The 21,451-nt window shown below is 38.3% G+C and overlaps 1 protein-coding gene across 2 annotated transcripts in view; it reads left to right on the top strand.

The window, feature by feature from the left end:
- The first annotated feature begins 318 nt into the window (after window positions 1-318).
- The window catches only part of Ythdf3 (YTH N6-methyladenosine RNA binding protein 3), a 38,209-nt gene continuing 17,076 nt past the window's right edge, over window positions 319-21,451 (top strand). Inside the window, exons 1-4 of one of the 2 annotated variants that reach the window (XM_036177329.1) lie at window positions 319-691; window positions 1,116-1,140; window positions 4,134-4,279; window positions 6,614-6,699. In XM_036177329.1, coding sequence (XP_036033222.1) covers window positions 4,222-4,279; window positions 6,614-6,699 — 144 coding nt within the window. In that variant the 5' untranslated portion in view covers window positions 319-691; window positions 1,116-1,140; window positions 4,134-4,221. The remainder of the gene's footprint in view (window positions 692-1,115; window positions 1,141-4,133; window positions 4,280-6,613; window positions 6,700-21,451) is intronic. The other variant, XM_036177330.1, reaches the window with a different exon arrangement.

Genomic DNA, 21,451 nt, shown 5'->3' with positions numbered 1-21,451 from the left:
GGGGCGGGGGGGCGGCAGTCTTGCAACTGTTTCTCTCCCGGAAGGCTGCTTTATTCACAAAAACCAAACCGACGCGAGCCGAGGGGAACAAAGCGGCGACCGAGATCGTGGTCCTGGCTTTGCGGGGATCCGCACCGGACGACGCCTGAGTCACCTCGCGCTGCGTCCGGGTGCTGGAGCCCCAGGGCCGACGCCGCCCGACCCCGACGCGTTCCGTCCCACGCATGCGTCCCGCGTCCCGCTGTTCCAGCTCCCCCCCCTCCCCGCCCGCCCGCTCAGATGACGTGCGAGGCGAGGGCGGAGCCAGGGGCCGTGGCGGGAGTGGGGGAGGAACTGCGAGGTGTGCGTGGACGTCAGACTGGATAGCGGAAGGTCAGGGCGGCCCGGAGCGGAAGTGGGGCTCGGGAGCTTGTCCGCCATTGTGGGCCCGAGGAGCGGAGGGCGAGCGGGGACGAGCAGCGTGCAGGCGGCGAGCTCGGGCCCCCTTCCGCGATTCCCGAGCGCGAGCCCGCTTTCCGGAGTCCCCGCGAGCGGCGGCGGCGGCGGCTGGAGCAGAGCTTCGCGAGGGCGGCAGCCGGCTGCTGTGAGTGCTCGCGGAGAGGCCCAGGCGGCGGCGGCGGCAGCGGCGGCGGCGGCGGCGGCTCCTCCTCTCGGGTTGCGGTGAAGAATGTCAGCCACTAGCGTGGATCAGGTGAGGGAGCAGGGCCCGGGCTCGGCGAAGGCCCGAGCCGCAGAGCTCCACCCTCGCGGGCGGCGCGGCTCCTCAGGCGGCCGCTGGCCGGCCCTGTAACGGCGCCGCGGCTGCTGGGGGTCGGGGCTGCCGCCCAGGTCGGCGTGCGCGCTTGGCGGCTGAGCCTGCGGCCGGGGCCCGGGACCGCTCCGGAGGGCCGGATGTCCCGGCGGCCGCTGCGGGGCTCCGAGCAGGGGGCGCTGGAGGCGATGCGGAGGGGCGGCGGGAGGCCGAGTGGCGGAGTGGCTGCGGAGGAGCTGGTGGGGTTCACTCCTACGCGGATTGTTCGGAATAACTTGTCTCCGATAATGTCTCTGATTAACACACTTTTCTTTCCTCTCCTCCCCCCCACACCCCTCCCTTCACATCTTTCGTCTTGCTCCAGAGACCTAAAGGGCAAGGAAATAAAGGTGAGTTCGGTTATTATTTTTTTTTTTCTTCCCCTCAGAGGTTGCCTAGATGTTATTTTTAAACTGCGAGCAGCTTCTTGTTTTTGCTCTTCTTCTTAAATATTAAAGGTTAGGAAAACATCCATCGCAGCTGAGACAGCCAACAGTTAGGTAGTTTCTGGGTTTGAAGCTACGTTTGTAGAAACCGAGGTACTGCAAGAATAAACAGCTGTCTTGGTTGTATTTCAATTAACGTAATGGTAATTCTTTAGTTTTCTATTTTATCTTTGTTACATAACTTAGGTCACACAATTTTCTACATTTGTGTATACTTATGTACGTTTTTAAAGTGAACATTCTGTTTGAAATGTCTGGTTTACATTTAAACTTGAAATTCTCATGGCGTTGTATGTCACATTAATGAAAATCATAGTTAATCACTGATTTCATAGGAGTTGCTCACACAGAGGCAACAACAGCACAGAACTCCTAACAGCAAGTATGTAATCTTACTGTATAGCCCTGATTGCAAGGTGTGTCTCAGTCTGTTATCTTATAAAAGCCCGAGAAGGAAATTATTTGTGCAGTTATTGCTAGTATTATATGATTTACTATTTAAAAAACTACCACTAAAAAAGTAAGGCACTTAAAACATAAATGTAGCTTGTATTTATGCCTGTGGAACTAAGTAGTCAGCTGATTGAAACATTATGACATAAATCATGTGATATTAGTGTAGAACAATAACTCCTTTCTTGGGATGGTGCCAATTAAAGAACATTACAATGAACTATGTATTTATAACGTTTTTGTAGTGCCGGATATGACTCTAAATACAATTACACTTCCTGTTTTTACCCCCAGTAATCAAGTACTGTTTAGAAAATAAGATCTATAATAGCCCTTTAGGTGCAAGTTTCATGTTTCTACTGATGGTTTTAATTTCTTTCCTTGGGTTTTTATGTTGCAGTGCTGGTTAATTAGAAAATAATTGTGTTCTTCGCAGAATAATTTCCTTCCTGTTGTGCTACATTTTATATAAGAATTTGTGTATACCAGATGCATTGTAGTGTGTTAGGTAACAAACTTACTGCTTTATTTTAATTAATGATGTTTTCTTTCAGCATATAAATATTTAGGAAATTTTAATTCATAGAATTTCAGTTATAATTATAAACTTCAGAATAGGAGGTTAATTTAAAATTAGTTATTAAACATTTGTAAATTTAAAAGGAATTTCTTTTTCTTTTTTGGCTTATGTGACCATCTGAAACCTGTGGTCATTATTGCCTAGTGTAAACTATTTTATCCTAGAACTATGGGGAATGGCACTTTGCAAGGCTATTTGAAGTGCTAGGTGCTTTGTGTTACCTGTTTTAAGGTAAGTGACTTCTGTGAAGTTTTTTGTTTTTTTAATAGAAATATAGACCATCTAGATTGGGTATTGTAAGCTTGTCCTATATTAAAGTTAGGTTTACTCAAGAATCACTTCATTTTGCCTAATGACCTTTGACACCACTTATTTATAAATCACCTTACAGATAGAAACGAGCCACAGACTGCATTACCTTGTGACTAAATTTTTTATATGAGAATTTTTAATTATTAGTATCACTTCTGATTTAATATTTAGATATACATACAAAATGTGGTGTTTGGATAGTTCTTTATTCTCCCAGTTTTTCTTTTACTCTTTTTTTTTCCAGTTTATAATTTTATCCTAGGATGAAGATGGATTTCTTAAAGTCCTGAGTTCCAATACCACATATAGCTACTGATTTACTAAGTTTGCTGAGCATATTGTACCTTTTTGTTAAAATTTCTCTTCTATAAACAAAAAAAAATAGTGACTTATTATTAGGGTTATTGTAAATATAATAACCTATTGCTCTAGTTGCTATATGTTGAATTATTTTTTATCCTCTTTTGAGGAGGAGAAGAAAAGCTACTGGTCCAGAAGTATTGGTATATTAAAATCATGTAAGTTGATTTAAAATGATAGAAACCATAGTAAGCTCATAAATACTTCACAGGGCAGGGTGACTAGCAAGTGGCAGTCCGGAGCCTTTGTGTGTCTGAGAAAAGCTTCTACCTTAGCTGACTTAATTTTAATTAGTGAAATTGTCTGATAATAAGTCTGTATACTATTGTCAAGCAGAAAGTATAACTTCTTCCTGCTTTACAACTGTAAAGATATGGTTAGTAATTTTGAATTCAGAACTTAAGAACTTTATGTTCCTAAGAATTTAGTTTAGTTAAAATTTTGAAACTATTTGACTTAATATGATTTCTGAGATGCTATATTTCTTTTCTGAATTCCTTTAGCTGATGTTGTTGGCCTAACACCTAGTGTCTGTTTTTCTGCAAAGTGTTTTCAAGCATATCCTCAAGGCTTATTGTAGTAAAGGAATGAAAAGGAGTTCTGTTCAGTCTATTTGGGAAGACAAAAGAGCTTCTGAAATATAATTCCTGATTTTCGGCTTACTCATTTTTACATTCTTAATTTCCTTTTTTTAACTAAAATTTTTTCCTATATAAAATGTCAGAACTGCTTGTTGTACTTGGCAAGATAGCACCAAAGGATAGTTAAAATTTAAGGATAATTATTTGTTGGCCCATAATTTCCTTTATTAACAAGAACTTTGCTTGCTGTGTCTTCATTTGTGTGTCGGATGTCCTCTTGGGCTTTCCTCCTTCATTTCTTTTGTCCCTTAAGTTTATAAGTAAGCAACACGTGGAAATCCGTTTTCTTTTTCCTTCTCTTTCCTTCTGTTGGAGGGACATGTACATCATTTTATACAACTGCAGTTTAAAAGAATTAGGTTGAAGTTGGTTGTTTGAATGCTGCAGAAAAGTAGTATATTTTGGCAATATTATGTTGTATCTATTCTCTCTGTCCCCCCAAGAAATGATTTCAAAGCACCATACTATCATTATTTGGCTTCATATTATTAATCCTCACAACATTCCTGTAAGGAGATAGAGGGTATATGGTATTGTCGCTGTTTTTGTAGGTGGGAAAACATGATGCACACATCTGTTGACTTTCCTAACTTGATGTAGTCAGGACCAGAGCAGAGAATCACCTGGCTTCTAAGGCCCATGTTCTATCTTGATTTGACTTTGCTTCATAGGGCAGAGGAAACAGGCGAAGAATCATGTAAGTCATCTGTTCTTTTTTCCCCTGAAGAACTTTTACACAATATAGAAGTGGCTTAGATTTCATTACTGTTCAGTGACTTTCAGTCTCCAAGACATTGGATTGCCCTTAAACAATGATCAACAACTAAAATCTTAAAAAAGCAGTTATTTTAAGAAAAATACACTTCTGAAATTAAAGAAACAGTTAATATCTTATTAGGAGCATTTTAGTGCATACTTTTTTTGATTATATAGCAGTATGGATTAGATAACCAAGAACTAATGGATACAAGAGATAGAAATGATTGTTTCTGATACTGGCTAATGTGCATACCAGTTTAGTAGTCCAGAAGTAAGAAACTTTTATTTATTTATTTTTGTTCTTCAAGAAGTAAAAGATGGTGCATCACCACTGTTGAGAGAGGAATATCAAACCAGTGGGAAGCACAGGTGTAGCAGATTATGGGACTGCAGTAGTTACCTCAACTCTCAGATGGCATTGGGTATATCCTGTGGCACTCTCATTTTTATTTTGTTAGTGGTGACAAACAGATTTTAATTCTGGGGCACATTTAGCTCAAGTCTAGCTCTAATGAAGTCCTTATAAAATACAGTTAAATCTTATAAGTGGAGTCAGGATCCATTTGATCTTTGGGTCATAGAAATCAGCTTTGAAGGCTTTATGTGCAGAGTAGCTTTATTTTTGAGCCATCCCTGATCATCATTGGATGGAAAGAATGAAGGGATTTTACAGATCTTTGCTTGTAAGCCATTGCTTACTAACATTACATTTTAGGAGGTGTATACTTAGGGCAAAATTAGAGTTGATGATGCTCTGGATAAACTTAACCCCACATTAGTTGGCACTACTTTGTGATGTTATAGTTTTGAGCAGTAGTTCTAAGAGATTGACATCCCTCAGAAATTGCTTTTTTTTTTATTTCATGTTCCAATACCAAATATTGATACCATATCAGATATTATCCCTGTAACCTTTGTCTGTTTTTCTGGTTCAGAAAAAAATTTAGTTTTATTTGGGGTGTTGCAGTATTCAGTATTAATAAAGATTATTGAATATGGTCATTTAATATGAAGATGAAATGAAGTAGGCACTGAATAACCTGAATAGTCATCAGATTAGTGAGCTCAAATGGAGACCACCAGCCTCCTTGGTAGTAGACCTGAAATTGAAATCCAGGAGGTGGTCTTATATGTTGTACTCAGTCACTCCTGGGGCAGTGTCCAAATATGTTTTTTTCTTGACTACAAATATATTTTTTACAGTGTTTATGAAATAGCTTTTGAACTAGTGTGACATTCTGATTTATCCTCTGATTTATTTTCTCATGTGTTTTATGAGTAATCATCATCATCTTTGGTGTCTTAATTGTAGTTTTACTTTCATGTGAAAGTCTTATTTATTGGTGTTTGGATTTGAACTCAAAGCCTCAGTGCATGTTAACTTCACCAATGAGTTGTTACCCTCAATTAGCCTTTGAGAATCAAGGTATGTGCACACATATGTATTAGAGAATCAGTCTTACATATTTGAACTAGAGTACTTAAATAGCATGCACGGGGCCTGGGTTGGCATCCCCAGTACTGTCAAAAACCAAACCAAAACAACATAAGGCCATAGTCCACACTGGTTTTTACCTTGTGATCCTTTTGCTTCTACTTCTCAAGTGTTGTGATAACCAGTATGTGGCATCAGACCAGTCCTTTCTATATTTTTCATAATCATGAATTTTAACCACTTTGCCTCAACATTTAAGTAATTATTGGAACTTTAGGTCATAAATAGTTACTAGAAGGCAGGGCCTGGTGCTGTATACATTCCTGCATTCCCATTGCTTCACAAGCTGAAGTGGGAGGATTGAGTATTCAAGGTTAGCCTGGGTAACATAGGAAGACCCAGTTTTGGTAAGAAAAAAATTCTTACCTTTATCAGATTAATAGACATTTACAAAGTTAGGTTACATACTCAAATATATTGTCTACATCATTACTTAAAGTTATTTTAAAGTCACACAAAATTTTAGGAAGCCCTTTCCAATATTTTTGTGTTTCGTGTGTTCACTACAATGTTGAAATTGGGGTATTTAAGATTTTGGTCGGGGGGAGTGCATAGATCTGGCTTATATAATGTTGGACTTATGAATCACAGGATTTCTAAGTTTTCTGTGGCACACATTAAATACTTATTTCTAAAGGTTATCCTTAAGAGAGTTCTTAAAACAGCAAGGAATTCAGGATTATTTTTTTCGGAGTTGGCTTGAAAATTTTTTTAAAATGTTAGATTATGCTATACATTTTATAAGGATTACATTTCTAATACAAGTATGTTTTTTAGTTTCAGTACAAAATGGTTCGATTCATCAAAAAGATGCTGTAAATGATGATGATTTTGAGCCATACTTAAGTAGCCAGACAAATCAGGTAAGTTTTTTGTAGATTAAGATTTTAAGAAGTTAAACTTCTATTAGCGTTTGCTGATTTTTTTTTTTTCCAACTAGATTTGTAATTGAATACAAGACTAATATAATGTGAATTAATCCATGTATTTTGCCTTCATGTGATTAAAAAAACACTTGCAGGTTTATGGCATAGGAGACTACTTTTGAGATTATAGGTAACTGAATGGGGTTCCAAAATACTTAAAGATGAACATCATTTTTATATATTATGCTTAGAATTTTTTAATACTAAGGTAGTTTAATCTTTTACTATTGCAACCATTTTCTTTTTTCTTTTCTTTTCTTTTTTTTTTTTTTTTTTCTTAAGACAGGGTTTCTCTGTGTAGCCTTGCCTGTCCTTAAACTCACTTTGCCTGTCAGGCTGGCCTTGAACTCAGAAATCCACCTGCCTCTGCTTCCCAAGTGCTGGGATTAAAGGAGTGCTTTACCATCGCCCAAAACAGCCATGTATTTTTAACTAAAGCAAATTAAACTTAATTTACTGGAAAGGATTACTAGATAAGAATTAGTTTGTGTTTTGTCTTTTCAGAGCTGAGGATTGAACCCAGGGCCTTGCACTTGCTAGGCAAGCACTCTACCACTGAGCTAAATCCCCAACCCCTAGTTTGTGTTTTATAACTTTAGTTAAATGTATTTTCTTTTACGACATGAATTCATTAAGTTACTGCAGTTTTTCATTTTGTAGTATTAGAGAATAGAATTAAGGACTTTATAAATACTTTATTGTGGACATGAAGATTAAATACATTCATTAGTGCTCTCCCTCCCAATTCTGGGATTTGAGTCTATGATGTTGTACATGCTAAGTCATGTTCCACAAGTAAGCTACATGCCTAGCTCCTAGTAGCTTCTGAGAAGTTGTTTATAAGGATAATTTAAATGCTAAGAAGCAGCAAAATAATGGTATTTGGTATTTAGACAAAATTTTTGCTGTCATGTTTATTGTCAAATTTGTGTCATTGGACAAATCAAATTTTGAAAACACAATTTCAGCCTCTACCTGTTCATGAGAATATTCTGGAGTGAAGTTTTCTAGTGCTGTTTCTTTCACTTGTAAAAAGATACATGAAAAATGTACTCTGAAACTTTAACCTAGGTTTTTAAAAGTGTAAGAGGAAAAGGAACTAAGTGTTCCCATTGAACTGAGCAGTTAGACAATTTGAACAAAAAGTTTCTGCTTTGTGGAATGTAGACTTGATTTGTAGCTTATAGAAGTAGTGGCTTTGCTGACCTTCATCTACCTGTTGGTCATTTCTCTTTATCCACTTTCCTTTGTGTGCTGGCTTAGATTCTTAGCATACATTGGAGAGGAATAAATAAGTGAGGAGGAATGAAAACAAGTGGTAGAATTTGTGAATGCTTGGCAGGAAGGAGTAGAAAAAAAATGTCAGCATTTGCCGTTCTACAGGCAAATTGTACTACTTCTAACAAGACTTGCATTTTAAGAGCAATAACAATATAGTGTTGGAAACTAGGTTTGTTGTATAGGAAAAAAAAGTGGAAATTTGTCCAAAATCTTAAAGGTAATTTATATAAATAAGGTTTTAAGTAATTCAGAATTTCTTAGCTGAACTATAAAATTAAAGTAACTCAAAAGTATTGTCAGTTTAGTGGAAACTGAATATATTGCTGGAATATCTCAAGTAATCGTGATGGACAAACTTTATAAAGTTGTGCAAATATTCAGATATTTAATGAATTAGTTCCTTGCAGTGCTGATCTAACTAAAGTAGTTATTCAGTTAAAATTCAACCTGATAAATTGTGAGGTTCTTGTTAAGATTTATTTTTATGTGTATGTGTGTGATTATATGTTGCGCGTGTGTATGTGGGTCCTGCAGAGGCCACAAGGAGGGTGTTGGATCTTCTGGACCTGGGATTTATAAGTTGTGAGTTGTCCAAGCTGGGTTCTGGGACAGGAAGAACAGGAAGGCTTTTAACTGCTGAGCCACCTCTCCAGCTCTACACATTTTTAAATGTGTGTGTGTATTTTTATGTTTTTGTTTTTTTGTTTTTTCGAGACAGGGTTTCTCTGTAGCTTTTGGAGTCTGTCCTGGACTAGCTCTGTAGACCAGGCTGGCCTTGTCTACAGAGATCCACCTGCCTCTGCCTCTTGAGTGCTGGGATTATAGGCGTGCGCCACCACCGCCCGGCTTAAATGTGTTTTTAAAATTAATGTCTTCATTCGATTTCAAAATTTTAAATAGCAAAAATGAATCATCTGGTGGGAAAGGTGTTTTAATACTTTTGACTGATGATTTAAATTGTTTTATATGCTTAGATCTAATTCATAGCAGCCAGCTCTAGGATTGTGTTAAAAATGTTGGCTTTACTCCTCTAGCAGCATACTTCTTCCATTTTATAGTGTTTTATTTTGTAAAGGAGCAAGGAAACAGATCATTGATTCCCTGAGTCCAGGTTTTGTGTTTCAGCTGCCTTTTTGTTGAAGATGCCATGTAATTTGCAAATACATTTAAAGAGGAAGTTGGAATACTGATGTTACGTGTGGTCAGTGTTGGAGTTTTGTGTTTCCAGATTCTTGGTCAGATTTATTCACAGAATTGAAATTAAAACCCACACTGATTTGCAAAAGTAGCAAGGAAATTTTATTTAAGGCAAAGCAGTAGAAAAATTTAGCATATACTTCAAGGGAGCAGCCAGCCACCTGAGTGAAAGTATTCAGGGCCTCAAAGTTGCTGTGTTCTCTCTTCAGGAGGTCTAAAGAAAGGATGGGCTGATTGCTAAGTTGTAGTTTGGATGGTTCTCTATTTTGATTGATAGATTAGGTCATACAATAATTTTCCATTGCGCATATTCCTTCCCATATGCATCTTAGTCATATACAGAGCAATAAAGTAGATTTAGAGTATAATTCCTAAAAAGATGCAGAATACTTTTGAATATAAACTTTCTGAGGTTAATTGTTAGAATAAAAACTTGTCCCCCTTGTTCATGTAGGCCCCTTTGGGTGGGGTTCTGAGGTTGCTGATTGCATTGGTTGGAGAGGAGTGTGCATATGTACATTACTGGAAGAGGAGTATATACATACCACAAACCAAGTGGAATCCTAAGTCATTCAGCCAGCCCCTATGGTTTTCCAGAGGAGGCTTGAGAAAATAATTATATCTTGAGTTTTATTCTGTTTTGGCATCATGTACCATTGATGTGATTTTTCCACTGGTGTTTCAGTAACTACCAATCCACAGACCAAAATCCAAGTCTGATTGTGTGATTATCAATACTAACTAAAAAAAAATTACCTGCCAGATGTGATGGTGTACTTAGCACTTAGGAAGAGGCAAGAGGATCTCAAATTTAAGGCTGACTGGGATACATAGTGAAGTTGAGTTTAGCCTGCACTGCATAGCAAGATTGTCTCCTAAAAATCAAAACAAAAAATGAAGCACACATAAAACCACTACTACAGTTTCATAGAAGTGGTTATATTTGTCATATGAGTACTTTTAAAATGACTTGTGTACTTGATCTCCTCTTTAGTTAACATTGCCCATCCTTGGGAAATAAGACGTATTTTCTGGAGATACAAATGTTTTCTTGATTTCTTTAAAAAAAAAAAAATCACCCTAATCTTTGTATTTATCATGCGTGTTTTTTATGTAAAGCCACAGAGTCATCACCCCATGAAGTTTTATATTTCTGAGTTAGTTATTTGCTGATATGTTTTGTTTTACTTTCTATACATGATTATAATACCAGTTAAGTTGGAGGGTCAGTTCTTGTTGGTGTATTGTGGAGTGCTCCAGTACAAAGAATGAGTTCTTTCTATTTCTAGTCACTGGTGTGATGGTATCTGGCAGGACAAGGGATTCATGAAATATATATTAAGTGAATGAATGTGTTAGGATATTTGGTAGAATTACAGAATGAAGAATTACAGTTGATGAAGCACAGATTTTATTATATTTAACAATCTTATGATTTTGTTTTGACCCTCTCACTGCATAACCCTGTATAGGCTGGCTTTAACCTTAAGACTCTTCTGCCTTAGTCTCCCAGGTACTGAGATTATTTCCTTGACAGTGTTTTTGCACTGCATTACATTGCAAAAATCTCAGTTTTTGCAATGAACAATAGAAGAAAGTAAATATTATCTTTATAGATACAGTGAAAATCACTAGCCCATTCATTAATTCCAAAATCAGGAAAGGTTTTTGTGTGTGTGTGTGTTTGTTTGAGATTGGGTTTGGTGGTATATGTAGCCCAAATTAGGCTTGGCTCTGAACCCATCATTTTCCACATGTATTAGGATCATAGATGCACGCTACCATTCTGGGCTTGGAAATTGGGAGTCAGTCTTAGAAGTACTTCAGGTACTTTTTTTGTTTGCCTGTTCATTTTCTGAGACAGGGTCTCACCATGTTTCCCTGGCTTGTCCTGGGAACTTGTTCTGTAGACCAGGCTGGCCTCAGACCTGCTTGCCTCTTGAGTGCTGGGATTAAAGGTGTGCACTACCACTGCCTGGGCAACATCTCCATTTCTTAATGTTTTTCTTTTTAATAAATTTATGTATTCTCTGAGAATTTTGTAGGATGTTTTTATCATTTTTAGCTTTGTCCCTCAACTCTTCTTAGGTTCAACCTCCTCTTGTTTTAAAATTGAATCTTATGTCTTGTTTAAATTTTTTTTGTAATTTATTTTTAAGTGGATCAGCATTCTCATTTATAAGTATTCTTAAATATTTTAGTTTTCTTTCAGAAGTAAAATTTATATAAAAGGTGCAAAATCCAAGTGCACCTGTGACCGAAGCCAGTGTCCAAATATAAACCATTTTTCATTAAAAATTTTCAGTTCTTGAGTTTAATTTTATATTGGCCTCCAGGGACGTTTTGAGGAATTTTTTTCTTACATGAATCAGATGTTTAGAGTTACACATTTTTTAAAAATATTGCTTATAAACTATATGGCCACAGCAGGCTCCTTGTTACCTAGTTTTTATATATTAAATCAACCCTTTTCTATTAGTCTATAAGTTGCCACGTGGCTTGTGGCTTACTCCAGTATCTTAACATCTGTTTCTCATTGTGGCCGCTGGCAGCGTCTTCTCTCTTCCGCCTTCCACTTCCCACTCTTCCCTTCTCTCCTTGTCCCACCTATACTTCCTGCCTGGCTACTGGCCAATCAGTGTTTTATTTATTAACCAATCAGAACAACACATTTAACTACAGAACATCCCACAGCACTTCCCCTTTTCTTTTCTTCAAAAAGGAAGGTTTTAACTTTCACATGGTAAAATTACAGATAACAAAACAATTATCAAGCAAGAATTACAGTTACAATATTTAAGAAGATATCCAATCTATCTTACATTTGGTTACACATATTTATAAGGTTATGATTCATCGATATATAACATGGAATGATTATATCAAGGTAGTTAAACTATACCTTAAATAGTTCTAACAATTTCTTTATGCTGTGGACACTTGAAACTTTTACTATTGTTTTGGAATGCACTAGGTAGTAACTATTTATCATGCTTTGGCTTTCTTATACATCGGTGTCACTATATTCTGTTCTCAATGTTTTTTCCCTGTTTTTTCCTTTTCCCTCTTTCCCTGGGCAATTCCTTTCTGTTCTGCTTTCTCATTTACTCACATTCCTTTACCTCTTCTATTTCCTATTCTATTAAATAATCTTTTTGTCTTCATTGTTTTTCTTTGTGAGACAAGGTCAGTCAGTCTACAGTCTATCCCCACTCTCTTTGTGTGTGGGGGTAGGGAAAGAGGGAGGGAGGGATAGACGACATAGTAGTACTAAAATATCTAAGTTTTCAATAATAAGCTCTTTAAAAAACTGGAAATTTGTTCCAAATAGTATCTGTGATGTTACTATGATAAGTTTATATTGGCATTTCTTTTTGTGGGGTCAGGACTTGAGCACCAGGGCCTCTTATACTCTAGATAGTGTTATGCCATTGAACAATATCCCCCAGCTTTTAATATACAATCTTGGTCATGGTGGCAGTGCTCAGTGGAATAGTCTCATGAATGTAATGTGGGAAAAAACATGAGCTAAGAAGTTTATTGCAGGGAACTTTATATCTGTCTATATAAGTGAAAAGCCAGCTTCAATGGTACTGACCCCTGAGAGAAAATACTGACTGATGAGGTAGGTTTTTTCCTCCCTTACCTTCCATGATTTTACAAATCCTAAAGCTTTGTTGCTGTGGATGATTTGATTGGTCAGTAGCCAGGCAGGAAGTATAGGTGGGACTAAGAGAGAGGAGAATGGGGAGAACAGGAAGGCCAGGAGGGGAGACTGCCAGCGGCCGCCAGGACAAGGAAGATGTAAGGTACCAGTAAGCCACGAGCCATGTGGCAAAGTATAGATTAATAGAAATGGGCTGAATATAAGAGTAAGAGCTAGACAGTGGTAGGCCTGAGCTAATGGCCAAACAGTTTAAATAATATAAGCGTCTGTGTGTTTATTTTGTAAGTGGGCTGCTGGACTAACAGGTTTGGCTGGGGCTGGAGAGAAGGTCTGCGGCTATACTTTGTTCTGAGCTTCAGATATCAAACATGAAGATTGAGAAATCTGTCATTAAATGTATTTATTTATTTATCATCAATAGAGACTGGTGAGAATCAGGGAATCATTTCAAAGACATTTCCTTTTTTATTAATGTGTTTCTCTAAGAAAACATTTTATTTTTTTTAGCAATATAAAATATAATAAGAGAAAACAAAAATCATTATATTAAAGTTGGACAAGAAACCAACAGAAGGAAAAGAGCCCCAAGAGAAAGCACAAGCATCAAAGACCCACTCATTCACACACTTGGGAATCCCATAAAAATACTAAAGTGAAAGCTTTAATTTATATGCAGAGGACCTGGTGTAGGCTCATGTAGGCCTGTGCATGCTGTTTCAGTCTCTGGAGTTGATAGGAGCCTTGCTTAGTTGATTTAGAAGGCCTTGTTCTGTTGTCTTCAATCACCACTGGCTCTCATACTCTTTCCATCTACTCTTCCTTGGGGTTCCCTGAGCTCTGAGGGGAGAGAATTGATGGAAGCATACCATTTAGAGCTATGTGTTCCAAGGTCTCTCTCTATGCATTATGTCTGGCTGTGGGTATTTGTTCCCATCTGCTACAGGAAGACAGACACCTCCCTGATGATGGCTGAATAAGGCATTGATCTATGAGTATAGCATACTATCATAGGAGTCATTTTATTGTTACTTTTTTGTTGTTGCTTAGACTAGTAAGTAGTATTTGGTTTTACCTTAGGTCTCTGGGCTATCTTGTCTCTGGTTCTTGGTCACCTAAGAAGTGTCAGGTATGGGTTCTCGCTTATGGAGTAGGCCTTAACTCAAACATTGGTTGGTCACTCCCACAAGCTTTGTTCCACCATTGCCCTAGCATATTTTTCAGGCAGGAAGATTGTAAAGTTTTGTGGCTGTTTTGGTGTTTGCATGTCACTTTTGGTAGCCTGGAGCGTATCTTTCCATACCAAAGACCCTAGAACATGGGGGTTAAGGTTCTATGTAGGCACCAGCTCGCCTTTCTATGTTCAGTGAGTTGTGTGGGTGTTGTCTTCATGTCTTCATCAGTGGGGCCTTGTTGTCAGTTTGTGGAGAGCAACCTATTGTCTTGGCAACAACCTGAGTTGTTTGGGAATTTCCATGGTACCCTTATGGCCAACAATTCAATTGGATGAAACCCAGTCCTGGCATTGGAAGCTTTGTGGTGACAAGAGACTGTCTTCATTATTTGGAAACTTCATTAGAATTGGCTTAATATATTTTAGGAAGTTTCCACTGCACTAGGTTGGTTTCCCTACCTCTTCTCATATGCCCCTTGGTTCTGGCTGTCTCTCCCTACATTCTCTCCCTTAGCCCCATATCCCCTTCCCCTCACCAACTAATCACTTTCATTCCACCCCCACCACCCATTCTACCCATAAAATCCATTTTGTTTCTACCTCTAGGGAGGTGTGTTCCCTCTGGACCCTTTGTCTATACCTAACCTCTCTGGGTCTATAGATTGTAGCTTGATTATTGCTTATTTAATGGCTAATATGTATATATAAGTCAATACATAACTGTATTTAACTTTTTTGTTCTAGGTTACCTCACATGGTGATTTTTTTTTCCCTAGTTCCACCCATTTGCCTGCAAACTGCATGATGTCATTTTATTTTAACAGCTGAATAATACTCCCTTGTATAAATGTACCACATTTTCTCTATTCATTCTTTTGTTGAGGGATGTCAAGGTCATTTCCAGATCCTGGCTATTATAAATAGAGCAGCAATGAATGTACTTGAGCAAATGTTCTTGTGATGTGATGGAGCATCTTTTCAGTATATGCCCAAGCGTGGTATGGTGGATCTTGAGGTAGATCATTTCTCAACTTTTTGAGGAACTGCCTTACTGACTTCCGTGAGGGATGTACAAGTTTGCACTCCCACCAGCAGTGGGGGAGTGTTCCCTTTCCTCCCCATCCTCACTTGCATGAGCTGTCACTTGTGTTACTGATCTTAACCATTCTGACAGGTGTAAGGTGGAAACTCAAAATAGTTTTGAGTTGCATTTTGCTGATGGCTAAGGATGTTGAACATTTCTTTTAAGTATTTCTCAGCCATTTGAGATTGCTCTATTGAGAATTCTTTGTGTATATCTATTCCCCATTTTTTAAATTGAATTATTTGTTTTTTTGATATCTATTTTCATGAGTTCTTTATATGTATTTTGGATATTAGAGTTCTCTCAGCTGTAGAGTTGGTAAAATCTTTCCCATTCTGTAGGCTGCCATTTTATCCTATTAAAGATGTCCTTTGCTATGCAGAAGCTCATCAGTTTCATGAGGTGCTGTTTACTCATTGTTAGTTTTACTGCCTGTGCTAATGGGGTTCTGTTCAGAACATTTTTCTCTGTACCAGTGTTTATCCTGATCTTGATTTAACTTTGGTAAGTGGTACCTTTTTAAAGTGTGTTCTTGTGATTCTCTAAATTTTCTTGGTGTCTGTTGTTATAACCCCCCTTTTATCTAATTTTATCAGAAACAAAATTTTATCAGGGTAAGTCTGTCAATCTTATTTATTTATTTATTATGTATACAATGTTCTGCCTGTATGTATATCTGCACACCAGAAGAGGGCACCAGATCTCATTCTAGATGGTTGTGAGCCACCATGTGGTTGCTGGGAATCGAACTTAGGACCTCTGGAAGAACAGCCAGTGCTCTTAACCTCTGAGCCATCTCTCCAGCCCCAAGTCTGTCAATCTTAACTGATTTTCTGAAAGAACCAACTCGTTTCTTTGATTCTTTAATTTTCTCTTTATATATTGCTATTTTATTGATTTCAGCCCTGGGTTTGAGAATATCTAACAGTCTCTTCCTTTAGAATGTGATTTCATTTGTTCTAGAGCTTTAGGTGCTCTGTTAAGTTGCTAGTATGAGATCTCTTGCTATGGGACAATCTTTCTGTACTCTGTGATTATATGTTGCTCCCATTGGTTAATAAACAAAGCTGCTTTGGCTTATGGTAAGGCAGGATAGAGCCAGGAGGGAAATCCAAGCAGAGACAGGGAGAAGGGCAGAGTCAGGAGACACCATCCAGCTGCCCAAGGAACAAGATGCCAGCAGACTGGTAATGCCACGGCCACGTGGCAAAATATAGATTAATAGGAATGGGGTTAATTAAAATGTCAGAGCCAGCTAGCAATAAGTTGAGCCATAGACCAAATAGTTTGTAATTAATAGTAAGCCTCTGTGTGTTTATTTGGAACTAAGCAGCTGTGGGACACATAAAACTTCAGGCTACAATCTCCCCAACTTTATTTAAAACAAAAACCTAGGCATTTAGTGCTATGAACTTGCCTTTATTGTGTCCCAAAAGTTTGACTATGTTGTGTATTCATTGTCATTCAGTTCTAGAAAGTCTTTAATTTCTTTCTTTTGTCTGTTTTGATCCATTTTTTTCCTTCAGTAGGGAGTTGTTCAGTTTCCATTAGTTTATAGACTTGTTTCTGTTGTTGAAACCCAACTTTAATCCATGGTAGTCTGATAGGATGCAGGATGTCGTTTCAATTTTCTTGAATCTGTTGAGACTTGCTTTCTATCTGAGAATGTGGTCAATTTTGGAGTAAGCTCTGTAAGGTGCAGAAAAGAAGGTATATTCTTTTGAGTTTGGTGAAATGTTCTGTAGGTATCTGTTAGGTTCATTTGGTTTAGAAAGTCTGTCAGCTCCAGCATTTCTCTACTTTTTGTCTGGATGACCTGTCCATTGGTGAGAGTGGGGTATTAAAGTCTCCCAACATCAATGTGTGAGGGTCATTATGTGATTTAGGCTCTGTTTGTGCTTCTTTTACAGATTTGGGTGCTCTTGTGTTTAGGGGTATATATGTTAAGAATTCAATGTCATCTTGGTGGATTTTTTCTTTTGAGAAGATAGTGTCCTTTCCTATCTCTTTTGATTACTTTTGGTTTGAAGTCTATTTTGTAAGATACTAAAATGGCTACACCAGCTTGACTCTTAGGTCCATTTTCTTGGTATATCCCAATGCTTTACTCTGAGGTAGTATCTGTCCTTGGTGCTCAGGTGTGTTTCTTGAATACAGCAGAAGGTTGTGTCCTGTTTTTCATCCATTCTGTTAGTGCGTGTCTTTTTATTGGGGGAAATCAACTCATTGATATTGAGAGAGATTAATGACAAATGGTTGTTGATTCTCATTATTTTCTTGTTCTTGTTTTGTTGGTAGTGGTGGAGGAGAGAGTTTCCCTTTTGATTTTACTAGTCTGAGATTATTTCCTGTGTTTTCATGGTTGTAGTTAACCTCCTTAGCTTGGAGTTTTCCTTCTAGAACCTTCTGTAGTGCTAGATTTGTTGATAAATACTACTTAAATTTGGCTTTATCATGGAATATTATTTCCTCCACCTATGGTAATTTAAAGTTTTGCTGGGCATAATAGTCTAGGCTGGCCTATGGTTTCTTAAGAGTCTGCAGCACATCAGTCCAGACCTTCTGGCTTTTAGAGGCTTCATTGAGAAGTTAGGTGCAATTTCTAATAGGTTTATTTCTTTGTTCTGTATGTTTAGTGTTTTGATGATTATGTGCTGAGGGAACTTTTTTTTCTGGCCCACTCTATTTGGTGTTCTGTATGCTTATAGCTTTATAGACATCACCTCCTTTAGGTTAGGAAAACTGGATTGTGTTGAAAATTTTTTGTTTGTTTTAGCTGGGTTTCTTCTTCCTCCTCTTCCTATTTTTATTAGATTTGGTCTTTGCACGGTGTCCAGATTTTCTGGATGTTTTGTTTTAGGTTTTTAGATTTAACATTGTTTTGACTGATGTATACATTTTCTGTCATACCTTCAATACCTGAGATTCTGTGTTCCAGCTCTTGTATTCTGTTGGTGAAACTTGCCTTTGTAGTTCTCCTCAAATTCCTAAATTTTTCATTGTAGTTAGAGTTTTCCTGCCTGGCCCAGTCAGGACAAATCTCTCTTACCCGCCAGTCCCACAGTCGCTCAGACCCAACCAAGAAAGCACACAGAAACTTACATTGTTTACAAACTGTATGGCCGTGGCAGGCTTCTTGTTATCTACTTCTTCTATCTTAAATTAACCCATTTCTGTTAGTCTATACTTTGCCACATGGCTTGTGGCTTACCAGTGTCTTTACATGTTGCTTCTCATGGCGGTGGCTGGTGGAGTCTCCCTCCAACCTTCTACTTCCCAGAATTCTCTTCTCTCTTGTCCCGCCTATACTTCCTGCCTGGCCACTGGCCAATCAGAACTTTATTTACACAGAGCGATATCCACAGCACTTCCCCTTTTCTTTTTCTTTTTTTTTTAAAGAAGGTTTTAACTTTTACATAGTACAATTACATATAACAAAACAATTATCAAGCAAGAATTACAGTTACAGTATTAAAGAAGATTTCCTATCTATCTTATATTTGTGAGTCTAAAGTTTTATATCTAACTTATCTTTTATCATAATTGAGGAAATTATAACTATCTAGTCTTCAACCACATCAAAGACCTCAGAAGGATATAATATTACCTGAGAACCGGGAGAAGGATGCAAGCATTTTTCGGGAGTCTTGCAAGAGTAGACAGAGACAGCTGGCAGCCTGGACAGTCACCTAATGTTCCTTTGTAAAGTTGGGGCATCTGTCTTCAGCCCACAGGGCTAGAGTCTCTTGGTCACTTCTCTCAGTGTCCTGTAGAATGTCTGGCAGTTTCCTCTGCGAAGCAGGAACCTGAAGGACCATTTTGTCAAGCAAAGTTTAGTGGTCATCTTTCTATGGGTCCTGCATGTCCAGTTGATCGAGCAGTCCTGGCAAGAACAGTTTCTTGCCCAAATGGCTATTTTTGCCAAGGTGAAGATAAGATATGAAGTGTCTTCAATGCCCATCCTCGTCTCTGAAGTAAATCGGTGCTGCCAGGAGCAGACATGTCTCACTGTCCAGAAAGTCTAAATTTTAAAAATAGTTTAATTGCCATATTCTGAAGGTCTTTGAAGTATTTGAAGATTACCTATCTATCTGAAATATCTCTATGTATACCCAGAAGACTTAACTAACATGGCTATGAGTATGATTATCACAGATGATTAATTATTAATCTATTTTTAATTATCCATTACAATTTTAAATGAGCTATACAAACATAATACCTTAAACAAGAGTAGAAATATACACACAGTATAACAAAATTAACTTTAAGTTTGTATCAATAGACTAAAGTCTAAACCAATGTAAAACATTTTAAACAAGTTGTTGCTCTTTAGAAGTAAGTTCCCTAATCTACCCTTTCATCCTATTATATCTATATCATATCCCCCTTTCTTCTTTAGAAAGAGATCTCATTTATAATCAACCTGCTTTAAAGAAAAATATTGTTTTTTCTCTGTCCCACACCAGAGGGCTCTTCTGATTTGGGACACAAGAATCTCGTAACCTTTTTTTTTTAGCAGTATGTCTGGGTTTAGAGAAGGAGTGAGCCAATTCCATCTCCAAAGCCAGCTTGATAATTTTGGGAATGTGGGCGTAGTTTCTCCTACTACTTCCTGCTGGAGGGGGGCGCTGTATCTTATGGGGACACAAAGAAAATTTTAGGATTATGGAGTAGTCCATTAGAGTGAACCTCTGAGCCAGTTGCCTTGAAACCATTCTAGATGTTAGATCATCTGGGCCATGGTGTCATCGGAGACCTTTCAGGTGGTCTTGGCTGATGAAGCCTGATGTATCTTAATGTGGAACAAATCCATAGCCTCTGGCTTTCTGTGGAAACAAAAGCAGAGACTCTTTTCCAAAGCAACATATCCTTATATCCAAATTTTGAAGTCAAGGTACCTTTAAAATTTACATATTTGTTTAACTCAACAGCTTTTATGATCAAATCTTTTTCTGCAGTTAAAAATCCCAAAGACAACATAAACCAGATTCTCTGTGTAATATCCATCTTTGTAACACTGAAATGCCACTGTGGCTGCTGGCTCCACCCACCTCAGTTTTCCAACATGGCGGTGGTACAGTTTACCACCAGCTCTGGGTCTGGAGCCATGTGTACCATCAACTCTCAGAAGCAGTTCTATCAAAGCAGCGCATAGCCCAGAAATCTTTTTTTTTTTTTTTTTTTTAACTAGCAAAGGCTAAATCCACCACGCAGCAGAGTAAAGTGTCGGTTATAGATTCCTCATTCCCACCACACTGCAGGTCAGACGATCACGCCAGGAACTCGCCATAGTAGCTCAAACCCGCAGGCTGCTGCTAACTTGAGAGAGACAGTTAGGAAGCTGTTTTTAGCTCTGTTTTAAATTCTTTTTTCTCAGGTTTTAGGTGGAAACTCTTGCCAACACGTTGGGCGCCATTTGTAGTTAGAGTTTTCCTGCCTGGCCCAGTCAGGACAAATCTCTCTTACCCGCCAGTCCCACAGTCGCTCAGACCCAACCAAGAAAGCACACAGAAACTTACATTGTTTACAAACTGTATGGCCGTGGCAGGCTTCTTGTTATCTACTTCTTCTATCTTAAATTAACCCATTTCTGTTAGTCTATACTTTGCCACATGGCTTGTGGCTTACCAGTGTCTTTACATGTTGCTTCTCATGGCGGTGGCTGGTGGAGTCTCCCTCCAACCTTCTACTTCCCAGAATTCTCTTCTCTCTTGTCCCGCCTATACTTCCTGCCTGGCCACTGGCCAATCAGAACTTTATTTACACAGAGCGATATCCACAGCATTTCATTTTCAGAATTCCCTCAGGTTGGTTTTCTTTATTTCTATTTTTAGGTCTTGGAACAGTTTTTATTTATTTATTTCTACTGTTTGTTATTGTTTTCCTGGATTTCTTTAAGGGATTTATTTATTTCTCCTTTAAGGCCTTCTATTCCTAGTCACATTGGCTATTTTGAGTTTTTGGAGGCTTCAGCTATGTTGGAATATTTAGGGTCTGCTGTTGTAGGGTTCAGGGCTCTAGTGAAGACATATTTTCCTGGCTGGAATTGTGTTTTTACCCTGGCATCTAGGTATCTGCTGTTGGGATGATTACAGATCTGTCTGTATCTGGTGCTGATATCTGGTTCTGCCTTTGTTGGGTAGGTGTTTTGTTCCCTTGGTTTCTGTTTCCTCTCTAGATTTTAGGAGAGTGTGATACCTGTGTGTTGCTTGGTAGGAAATTTTCTGTTCCTTTGCCTACTCAGTTGTGTTTGCAGGAGATGCTTGTTGATGTTGGAGGCTGGGAT

The sequence above is a fragment of the Onychomys torridus genome, chromosome 2 (assembly GCF_903995425.1).
Source record: "Onychomys torridus chromosome 2, mOncTor1.1, whole genome shotgun sequence".
Taxonomy (NCBI): domain Eukaryota; kingdom Metazoa; phylum Chordata; class Mammalia; order Rodentia; family Cricetidae; genus Onychomys; species Onychomys torridus.
This window is presented reverse-complemented; position numbering and strand designations above follow the sequence as displayed.